This window comes from Balaenoptera physalus (genome assembly GCF_965194825.1).
Source record: "Balaenoptera physalus genome assembly, chromosome: 10".
Classification (NCBI taxonomy): Eukaryota; Metazoa; Chordata; class Mammalia; order Artiodactyla; family Balaenopteridae; genus Balaenoptera; species Balaenoptera physalus.
In genome coordinates, this window is record NC_138889.1 from 103654551 (window position 1) to 103665919 (window position 11369).

Genomic DNA, 11369 nt, shown 5'->3' on the forward strand with positions numbered 1-11369 from the left:
AGGACTGAGGAATCCCTCCTGACGTGCTGGCAGCTCCTCAGCTCCTCCCCCTCCCTTCCAGGCTCACGTGGGAGCCAACCCCACGAGGCAAGTGACGTGAGACCCTAGAAACACAAAGTCAAGGCCTGCAGGGATGTGGAAGAGTCATTCTGGCAAATGGCTTGTAGATTTCTGTTTGTTTCCTTTTTATTTCTGTTGTGCAATCGGAAAAAAAAGGAACGATGGGCATCCTGGTGGTCAGAGTCCTACTTGGTGCCCCTCCCCTTGACTTTCGCTGCTACAGACACACAGAGGAAGGTGGCTGTGTTTGGTGTTTTCTTTTTTTAATGAAAACTAGATCGCTGCTTACAAAAACCTGCCTGAGCCCTTGGCCCAGCCCCTTCACAGTGCCCTTGGCTCGGCCTCTCCCCGACTCTGCCCCACGGCTGCTCCCAGCGGGCCGGAGGCTGCACGGATGGGGGTGGGCCACGCCACCGCGGCTCTCAGCCCGCCGCCCGGACCAGAGGGAAATGATGCAAATGTCCCGCCCCATACACCCCCCGCCCCCCAGTAGTCTCTTTTCCCCTCCCCCCCCACCCCCAACGCTACCCCACTACTGAGATGAGGCCCAGCTCCTGTCAGGAGGGCCGGGGCCTACAGGCTGTAGAACTTGAGGCTCCTGTCCATGCCTGTTGAAGCAATGAACTTGGCGTGGTGCCCAAAGGCCACCCCCGTGGTCAGGCCGCTATGCTCTGTGGGGAGAGACAAGAGACAATGGTGAGGAGGCTTTTCTTCCTCGGGGTCTCAGCACTGACCCCTGCTGATACGCTCCCAACCCATCCAGCCCTCCCCCGTCAGTGCTCCTCATCCTGCGGGCCCCTGCCCGTATGGACCTCCCCGTGGCCTGTCAACCCCCGAGGCCAGGGCTCTAGTCTGACCCGCACAGCACTGAGCTCCAGGGCCTCACTCGGTGCTGGCCCACGGCAGGCCCCTAGGTTTTTGCGGCTGGGCTGAGTGGAACGCCAGTCTCCCCCACCTAAGCTTTCGGAGCAGCTACGATTCGGCTCTGCTCGGCTCGGTTCAAGTCCGAGAACTGACTGGGAGCTAGGCTGGTTGGTATGTATTTAGTTCGGACTCCCTGTGTGTAACTGGAATAGTCTATCAGCTGGTTCTAGCTCATGGGGTTAACTCCAGGAAACTTGGGCCCCTGGCACAGGGCAGGGCTGGGGCAGGGGCAGAAGAGGCTGGGCAACCCTCCTCGCCGGGCTTGGGCAGTTCATGGGCATCAGTGCAAATTCCTAGGACCACAGCCGGCCACCAGCTCCCCATGACAAAGCCACCCCGTGCCCCCAGCCCTCCACTCCACCTAACTCTGCTCCAAATCAAAGCACCAGGGCCCAGGGAAGGCTAAAACTCGTGGGCCACACAGTCAGGCCTGGCCACCTGTGGAACACACACACTGTGGAATCTGGGGTGGGAGAAGGTGCTGGCGCCCTGCCCACAACCTGCTAACGAGGACAACAACTTCATCAACAAAGACAACAGCAGCTGCCGTTCACTCCGCTCCCGAGGGTGCAAGAGGCACCCTGTCACCATGCAGCACCTCCACAGCACCAGCTGGCACAATCTGCAGTGTCAGAACGCCCATTTAAAGATGAAGCAACTACAGCTCCAAAAGGGCAAGTCACATACCTGAGGCCACACTATAGGGAGGTTGCCAACCGTTACCCACTGTCTCAGCGTTTCATTACTTAAGGCACTTAAGTAATTACTGGTGAAGTCACTCTACATCTGCCTTCCCAACCTGACCAGAAATTCCGTTAGTGCAAACACTGGGTCTGCCTTATTTACTGCTCTAATCCCACCGTGGACTAAGACGCAATACTGAATGATAGTAGCAAATCCTTCCTACGTGCCAGACACTGTTCTAAACACATACGTTTATGTGTATTGCTATTTTGTATTTATATATTTACACATTATGTACATTTGTATTTTATATGTTTGTATATTTATATAAACGCATCTAAATACATGTATGCATATATAAACTCAGCTAAACCTCACAGCAACCCCACTGGGCATGTACAGTCCTCCCTTGGTATCTGAGGGGTGCTGGTTCCAGGAACTCCTGCAGACACCAAAATCCACAGACGCTCAAGCCCTTTATATAAAATGGTGTAGTATTTGCATATAACCTATACACATTCTCCTACATACTTTAAACCACCTCTAAATAATTTATAATTCCTAACATAACATAAATTCTATGTAAATAGTTGTAAATATAAGGTAAATGCTACATTAACAGTTGCCAGTGTGCGGCCAATTCGAGTTTTGCTTTATTTTCGATCCACAGTTGGTTGAATCTGTGAAGGATCAACTGTACTATTATCATTCTCCAGAGAGGTTAAGTAACTTGCCCAATGTCACACAGCTTGAAGTGGTAGAGCCAGCATTTAAAGCCAAGCAGTCTGACTCTTTGAGTTCATTGTCTTAGCCATTAAACTCTACTGCCTCAGACAGTGATTAAAAGCGGCCTTGGCAAATGCAAGCCTACCCCTAGAAATTCCTAACACAGTGAGATTTTCCCACTTTCCTCTGGGCCAGGGCACCCAGAGACCTCAGGATCCCAGGGCCAGCCTCTACCTGTAAAGTGAAGAATCTCCGTCCACTGTTTGCAGATGTAGATCTGGACATCTGTGCCCCCAAGGGCCAGGTACGTACCGCTCTGGTCAAAGATCAGTGACTTCACCTGCCAGAATCAGGAGAGAGGTCGCATGAGGGGAGCAGAAACTATGAGCAATCGGGGATAAACAGAGGCAGTTTAGAGTAATTCAGTGAATAACCGACAAATGAGGAGGAGAGGCGACCAAGAGAGCTGGGGGGAGGGAGGGGGCGCACCTCAAAGTTGTTATCCAGCTGCAAGGTCTTAAAGTTCTTAAGTTTGCGCAGATCCCAGAGCTTGACAGAGGAGTCATCAGCCGCCGTAGCCAGGTAGTAGCCGTTCTCGGAGAAGGCGATGCTGGTGATGGGGCCCGAGTGGCCAGGGAAGTTGGCCACGTTGGTGCGCTCCTACAGTTGGGGGGCAGGGAGTAAAATGTCACCCACTGGTCAGGGGGAGAAAACGGAGCTCATCAAAGTCCTACTTCTGAGACGTCCTCTTCCCTCCTTCAGGGAGGACAAGCAGCAGGACAGCAGGGGTGGACGCCAGACCACACCTACTGCGTGACACGCACACACAGCCACTGCCCACTCTTGGGACACCCCTGGGGCCAGGCGCCATCAGCACTTCATCACACTGCACAGTTGCAAGAGCTCCAGCCCTGGGCCGCAGATGGAGGCCACCACGTCCTACCTTCAAGTCCCAGATCTTGATCTGAGAGTCCATGGTTCCTGTCCCGAAAATGAGTCCGTCCGGGTGGAACTGCGCACAGGTGAGAGCTGTGGAGAGGGGAGACGGACGTGCGTCAGAGCCCGCCAGGGGAGACTAAGCGCAGCAAAGGCAGGGTCCTCACTCTTCCCACTGCTCACCGGGCTGGCACCATGCCTGGCGCTCAGCACGTACCGGTGGTGAAGTGTGTTTTTAGAACAAATGAGCAAATGGCTAAATAAAACATTAAAATACACAAAACGTAGCAAATGACGAGCCCAGCGCTTCCGAGGCAACTTACAGCAGCCAGAGGTTTCATCGGTCACCTTGGTGAGCACACGTCCTGTCTGGATGTCAGAGAAGGCCCAGTACTGAAAAAAGAGAGACAACGGAGCCAGTAAGACAGTGGGTCCCCAGGTTCTGGTGGCCCCTCAGGAAGGCAGAGACTCTAGTCCGGCAGACCCTGGCAAGGCCAGCCCCTCTTGGTAGAGGGAACATTCTCCTTGGGGTTCTGGGGAACCGGCTGGGGTTGGTAAGATGTTCCCTCCTCCCAGGATATAGGAGCTTGGGGACCAGGAGCCTCTTTGGGGCCCTGGCTGGGACCACACCTGGTCATCAGAGGAGCTCAGGAGATAGTCACCAGTGGCGTGGAGGCTGAGGCCTGTCACAGCACTCTCATGGGCCCGAACAACCTGTACACAAGAGGCGTTCGGAACAGACCAAATCCTGATAGTGGCATCTGGGGAGGCGGAGAACACCAGCTCCTAAAAGGAAAGCAAAGAGGCAGATGATCAGAGACAGAGAAGAGATGGACCACAACCATCTTACAAAAGAGGGCTGGGGACAGCCACAGCCCCGCCCTGCCTGGAACCACCCATCCGCCCAACGATGCCTAAGAGAGCCCAAGGGTAAACGCTATTAGAATGGGAAATTAAACAGCCTTTGGCCAACGGCGGGAGGCCCCGCCATCTAGTGGTAAAAAGGATAACTGCACCAGAGGGAAATTTCCCATAATCCTTATCCAGGACCAGAGAGAAATGTGGCTAGTGCAATTGAGAAACCGAATTTAAAATTTCAGTTTACTTAAATAGCCACATGTAGCTAATGGCTACTGTCTGGGGTGGCAGAGGTCTGAACAGTACCAGGCCTGGAAGGGGCTGCAAGGGCATGTTCCAGTGCATCCCACACTTAAGGATTTCGGGGACAAGCTAATTCTCAGAAAAACTTACGTGGTGTCACCAACCAATTATTTTGGTTAGTTAGGACATTAAAAGCTATAAGGTAAAACCAACTACCATCTTCCATCAATGCACTTGCATAAGAGAAATAACATATTAACACGCAGTAAGCAGAAAAATAGTGCTTCAATTTGAATATATCTAGTTTAATGAAAAATTCACCATGTTATTTTTCTATTTCTAATTTCCTTAAAGGTACAGAGCAAAGACTCTGGGAAGAGCTGATCCAGCCACTTGTCCTACAGTCCCAAACTGCCCTAGACTTAAAAACTCAAATCCCATAACGTCATTAATCTGGTCAAACGAGCTGCCTACCCTCTAAACCAGCGGCTCTCCATCTGTTTTAACCCAACCACTTTCAGCGGTTAACATCGTTTTCACCCTCAGCCTGGAGGACCGTAGGAATACAGACCCATCTGTCTTCCTCAGATACATGAGGCAAGATTCTGTTGAGCTTTGTTTACTGTAGTTTGTATTATAAACGCTATAGGGTTTTTTTCCTTTTCCTAACATAAAACATTTCAATGAATATGCTTCTCAAACTACACAATTCCTTTCTCCCCTGGTTTGAAGGCCACGCTTCAGGAGCTCTGACACAGAGTAGAGGGCAACCCCGTAACCCCAAACCCGGCCCCTAACTGCCAGAGCTAGAGAGTCGGCACTCTTTCTCAGGCCCGTGTCACTTCACCAAGGAGGCAACGGGGTGGGGGTCTGGTCCTGGGACCCTAAACCACTGAAACAGGGCTCAGGAATGAGGGCTGAGGGTGCTAGGAGAGCCCTTACCTGGGAAGGGTGGAAGACCACGCTGGTGACTTTCTTGGTATGGCCTTTGAGGGTGGCCAGGATTTGCTCAGAACTCTTGTCGAAGACGACAACATTTTTATCTGCCCCACCTGAAGAGGACCAAAATGAGATCCAAAAATGTGTCAGGCCCAAAAATGTGTCAGGCCCACCCAAGTCCCTCTGCTGAAGAAGGTAATTTTGTCCCCAGGCCCGCTCTCACCAGTGAGGATCTTGTTGGTGTCGGAGGGGCAGAGGTCCAGGGCAAGGATCCCGGGAATGCTAGCACTGTGCAACCCCTGTGCAGAGAGAGCCACATCAAACCCAGTCACGGCCGAATCAAGGCAGGCCACAAAGCCACCCAACTGTCCTGGCCCCGTCCCCAGCCCCAGCCCCGGGGAACATAAGTGACTTCTGTTCCTCATCCACTGCACTTGGATTTCTGCCTGGATGCAGTAAGTCCCTCATATGCTATTGGGAAAGCCAGAGTTGGGCAGGAAGAGAAGCCTGACAACTCAGCAGCCAAGACTAGAAACGGGGCAGGGCCAGAGGCCCTGGTGACACTCCATGCTGACCTGCCCCACCCCAGAAACAGCCTGGGAGGGCCCGGTCTCCAAGTCTGCAGGACTCCGCCACTCACCACGTGGGATGCCACCTGCCGGTATTTGCTGAGCTCTTCCGGCTTCACCAGCTCCTCAGGCACAGTCTTCCCTCTCTGAGAGAAAGAAAAAGCCCCCCAAGAAAAGTGGCAGTGAGTGCAGGACTCAGCCATCCCCCCTCCTCCTAAGGGGCCAGCCACCTCCTCCAGGCCAGCTCCCTCCCCTGACCCTGGGAGGACTCACCTTCTTCCGCTCTGTGGTTAGCACAGTGGCCTTGTCTTGAAGCTGGGGAAGAGAGAGGGGAATACGCTCAACGTGAGACACATTATTTTGCCAGGAAAACAACACGGTGAATGCTGGTCACATCTACGCTTTCACAAGCATCACCAAGAACTCATCATCTGCCAAGCTCTGTGCTAAAGGCTTCTGTGCATTATCTCTTTTTACTTTCATTCCAACCTTATGAAGTGGGTGTTGATGACCCTATTTCACAGAGTAGGAAATTGAGCCTCAGAGAAGTGAAGTCACTTGCCCAAGGCCACAGAGGCAATAAATGGCACGGTTCCCAGACCATGCCTGCGCCACTAAGAGGAGAGCTGAGATGCATGCTGACAACCTGAATGGCTTGGAAAAGACACACACTATCAACTCGTACTAAGGAGGATCCCCTGAGTGTAACAGAGCACCGGACTTGGACTCAGGGGCCAGCTCTGCCTCTTGTGAGCTGTGCCTTTGAATCTGGACCTCACATTCTTTAGATTCTTCACTTGTAAAATGAAAGTCATCACTCCTGTCCTGTCTCCCTCAAAACAAAAAAAATGAAAACATGTAACAAAATGTTTTAGTATCTGCAAAGAACCCTAATAAGAGCAACAAACGGTACTTAACAGTAATCAAAATCTTTAAAATTCCCACAAGTCTATAAAGTAGGTACCATTATCCTCACTTTAGAAGCAAGGCAAATTAGACACAGGACTGGTTAAGTCAGCCCAAGGTCATAAAGCTTATAACCGGTGACATCAGAACACAAAGCCAGGCAGCCCAGTCGGAGTCTGTGCTCTGCACAACTCCGCTTCATCTCCAAGTGGATGGGATTTTTATTCATATTGGACTCCAGGCAGATAGTGAAAAGGGAGGGCCCATCAGCCTTCCCACCAAGTGAGAGCATGACATACCTTCTGAATAATCTCGGGGGTCATTCCCACCAGCTCGCCCAAATCCATCGGCTCGCCTGCACCCTGAAGAGCAGAAAGGTGAAGGTGAGAGGAGCACAGAAATGCCAGAGACCCTTGCAGAGGAGGGCTGTGTGAGCCACCGCGCGCATGCGCGTGCACACACGCACACACACACGCACACACACACGCGCGCGGGCTGCTGGCGGCGCTGCGGGGACACTCACCACAACACTCGGCTGGGAGCTCGGCACAGCCTGGGGCACGATGAGACCAGCCTGCGGTTTCAGGGTAGCCAGAGCTGGGAGAGAAAACAATGTCAGAAACGGGCTATTATAAAACAGGCGCAGCCCAGAGTGGGGCATGGCAGGCGAGAGGCCATACCTTCTCGGGCAGCAGTGACCTCCTTGGTGAGACGGGCGATGACACGGCAGGCGGCATCGTGCTGGTACAGAGCGTGCGACAGCTCTTGGCGGGTGGTCTGCAGCTGCTGGCGCAGGGTGAAGCTGTGGAGCATGACTGCGTCCTGGGAGAGGGAGACGCCACTGTGAGGGGGCGGGGAGGCGCGGGGAGCAGCCAGCAGAAGAGTCAGCCCTTGATAAGAAGACTAGACCAGTACTGGTGACCCAAGCAAGACCTGCGTGACCCTGAACGCTCTGGGAGATGCTCCCGAGCTCCTACGCACGCCAAACCCTGGGCACACAGACAGAAGTGGGAGCCAACTCTTTCCCATCCCCATCTTCTCTAATTTACCGGCACACCTCAGGTGTCATGCCGTCACCTCGTCAAAAGGGAATAAAATTGCTACAGCTGCTATTTATTGATGGCCCTCACTGTGTCAGGCACTACGCCAGACAATCCTCAAGATGTAGTCGTTCATTCACATTTTAGAGCACCTACTATGTACCTGGCGCTGCTCTCAGTGCTGGGGCTCTATTGATGAGTAAAATAAGCCCCTGACATCGTGAAGTTTATACTCTAATCTTATTCTAATTCTCCCAAAACCCCGAGAGACAGGCACTAATCCATGTCAGGCGGTCAGGAAAATCAGGACTTGGACGCGAGCAACGTGCCCAGGGACACGGCAAGCGGGCAACGGAACTAAGCGTGGAGCCCAGACCTGTGTGAGGTCAACAGGCAGCCTCCTCCTCTGCTCTCACCCTCCCCTCAACAGAGAAAATAATGCTCCATGCCTCCCACCCCCACGTCCTAGTCCAGTGATCCCCTCTCTTCAAGTGGGTAAGATACCAGTTCTCTTCCGGGGACTTACCCATTCGTCCTGCAAGGCCTTCAGAATGGCCGGGATGCTGGTGGCGGAGGGAGGCTTGGGCCGGATTGGGTGAGCAACTGCAGAGAGAGGGAAGTGGATGCGAGAACCCATAACCCGGGGCGCTCCATCGCTCCCCCCTCCTTCCCCTTCAGCCTGCACGAACAGGCCACCGCCCCTCCCTGAGCGCGCGGGCGCCCCCTCCCGCCCTCCCAGGCTGCGGGCAAGGACGGCCCTGGGTTGGGGCCAGCCGGCAGGCACCTTTGATATCAATGAGTTGCTCCTCGGACAGAGGCTGGTTGTTGATGGGATCTGTGCCGTTCTCTGCAATATACTTCTCAATGAGCCGCCGCTCGTAGACGTGATTAGAGACGGGGGACACACACGGGTGCTCTGGCACTTCATTGGAGACTGCGGCGAAGGGCAGGCAGTGAGCTTGGGGTGGTGAAAGGGCCACAGGGGTGCTTCCCCTACTGCTGGCCTCCACAAGACCACGCGTCCCTACGCTCGGCTAACAGGAATCAAGACGTGACGCCAAGCCAGTTTTGGACTGTACCCAGCACATTTTCCAGCCACCTAACTAGCGTCGCCATCAGTCTCCTGACAGTCAGATAGTCAATAAATAATTATTACAGGACTACTAAACGCCAGGCACCTAGAGAGCAGTCAATAATCCCCGCCCAGCTCATTTTTGAACAAAGATGCTTAGGCACCCATTGTACCGCAGGACAGGGAGATACACACGAGGCCATTCAAATCTCAAGCTAGAGCCTAGATGGATTCTCACACAAAGAAATTACAAAGCGATGTGCCAAGTGCTATGATAACAGAGAGCATTTACATGGTGTTTAGTAGGTGCCAAGGGCGACTGTAAACATTCTCCACTGATTAACTCATCCTCACAACAACCCCCAACAGAGGTACCATTTACACCCCTTGAGGACAGGGATTAGAGCTGGTCTCTGCCTTCTGGAACAATGCAGATGCCCAGCAGGCACTCAGTAAACATCTAACCGATGAGCAAATGAGAGGAAGGATGGAGCTGGGAAAAACAGAAAAGAGCTTTCTCAAGATTCAAACAATGAATGTGAAAATACTTTGCACACCGTCATTTCTTTAAGGTGTAAGGTTCCTTTTTCTACTCTCATTTCCTTTCGCGCCTTCTTCCCTTTGTATTGGATTTATGGAGAGGTTCTGAGAGAGTAAAGGGCTTGAGAGTTAGGAAGCCAAGAGAGAAACAGATGAGAAACTAATACCCAGATGAACAATGAGAATGCAAAACATCTGCACGCCTCAATAAAACACCTAAAGGAAAGACAGGACAAGGCATTTGAAAAGAGCATGGATTCAGGGTCAGAGAACCTGGCTCCATCATGCAGCTCTGCCACTTACTAGCTGTTCTGTTTTACAAAAGCCACATTCTCCTTGAGCCTTACATCTTTATCTGTAAAACCGGATGTTTATTTCTGCTTTGAAGAATTCTTACGAGGATACAACGAGATCACAGTCTTGGAAGCGCGCTGTAAACCAACAGAGGCTTTTTAAGTGTGCGCTGTTTTCATTAGTCCTACAGTCAGGCTGGGAGCTAGAGACCTGGCTTCCAGCCGTCACTGCCTCTAACCTACTGTGCGACTTCTGCAAATTGCAGAAGCTCTGCCTACCCAAGCGAGGCGCCTCAGACAACATCCAGTGCCAAGGCCTTCATTTTGCAGATAGGGAAACTGAGGCCCGCATCCCTGCGCCAGCGGAGGCGGATCCTGCACAAGCCCTAGGGTTTCTTGTTTTCCCCGCACCTGCTCCCCTCTATCCAGGCCTCAGTTCCACTGCGCAAACGAGGTGGGTGGCCTCAGTGCTGCCTGCGACAAAACGCTTGAGGCGTTATGTAAACTGTGAAGCGCAGCGCAAATGCACCCCACGCTTAAGGAGGAGGACCCCCGGGCTGACAGGCCGCCGCCCTGCCTCCCGGGAGCCCCGTTTTCACCTCCGCCCCAACCCCGGCGTCGCAGCGGCCCGCATATCCTCCCGCTCGGCTCTCCGGCCTCCTGCGACCCGGGATCGGCCCCAGCCGACACTCACTAGAGCAGATGAGGGACATGGCGCCGTCGCTGCGTTCCAAGGCTCCTCACACCAGGCTCCGGGATCAGCTTCCGAGCCTCCGCGGGCCACTTCCGGTTCCCCGCTGCTTCCGGGACGCTCCGCTGCGAGCGGGGAGCAGCCCCGCCGAGGGACGCTCGCGTAGGGCTTCACGTGGGACCGCGACCGGTCGCGCGCCTCAGCCTCTGGCACTTAACGGAAACTGCCCTTTCCCAGAATGCAATCGGGCAGGAAAGGGCGCGCCAGGAAATACTCGGCTATTTCCGGACCCTCTCGGCTCGTTCCGTAAAGCGCTCCCAGGGGCTAGGAAAGGAGAGCCGAAACTACATTTCCCATGATGCAGTGGGACTTTAAAGCCAATCAATTCAGCAACACCCTTTTGAGACCGGAGCTGGCGAGGACCGTGACACCGTAGTCTTGCAAACTTTGGTGTATGCGAGAATTTCTTAACGAACTTCTTAAAATGCATCTTCCTGGGGTCTACTTTAGAGAGTCTGCGTTGTCAGTGCGTGCCCCACGTGATTCTCGGGCAAGTGTTTCTCGGAATACGCTTTGAAAGACCCAGTGAAGAAGGCGCAGATGCAGATGGTTAGAGAAACTAACGCTGGCCAAGAAACTGTTCTGGTCTTGCCTCTACTACCAATTTGCTGTGTGATTTTGGGCAAGTCCTCACCTTCTGCTCATCCACACTGGCCTTTTAAGTCCTCAAACTTACCCACTCCGGCTGGTTCCAGTTACGTTTGCCCGAACATTTTCCTCAACTCCCTCTCTTCTTTCCCTCCCCTCCCATCCGCTCCAAAGTAAACTCAATCACACCTTAAGTGGTACTTCCTCTGGAGCCTCTTTCTTGACCCCTGACTGAATTTT

At 53.2% G+C, this 11369-nt stretch overlaps 1 protein-coding gene across 5 annotated transcripts in view; it reads right to left on the reverse strand.

Annotated features, from left to right (window-relative positions):
• LOC309667533 (pre-mRNA-processing factor 19) overlaps positions 1–10735 on the reverse strand; it is a 43339-nt gene extending 32604 nt beyond the window's left edge. For 3 of the 5 annotated variants that reach the window (XR_014267809.1, XR_014267810.1, XM_082476081.1), the window contains exons 1-15: positions 10485–10734; positions 8670–8819; positions 8412–8488; positions 7526–7667; positions 7369–7442; positions 7145–7207; positions 6213–6254; positions 6011–6085; positions 5594–5669; positions 5374–5483; positions 3961–4116; positions 3654–3723; positions 3338–3423; positions 2884–3054; positions 2629–2734 (exon numbers count right to left, since the gene is read on the reverse strand). Coding sequence is in view for 3 of the 5 variants with exons in the window: in XM_082476081.1 (XP_082332207.1) it covers positions 2629–2734; positions 2884–3054; positions 3338–3423; positions 3654–3723; positions 3961–4116; positions 5374–5483; positions 5594–5669; positions 6011–6085; positions 6213–6254; positions 7145–7207; positions 7369–7442; positions 7526–7667; positions 8412–8488; positions 8670–8819; positions 10485–10503 (1417 nt within the window). In the remaining 2 variants the exon portion in view is untranslated. Of the gene's footprint in view, positions 1–306; positions 732–2628; positions 2735–2883; positions 3055–3337; positions 3424–3653; positions 3724–3960; positions 4117–5373; positions 5484–5593; positions 5670–6010; positions 6086–6212; positions 6255–7144; positions 7208–7368; positions 7443–7525; positions 7668–8411; positions 8489–8669; positions 8820–9844; positions 9929–10484 lie in introns of those variants that run through there. The other 2 variants (XM_082476082.1, XM_082476083.1) reach the window with 2 other exon arrangements.
• Between the last annotated feature and the right edge of the window lie 634 nt (positions 10736–11369).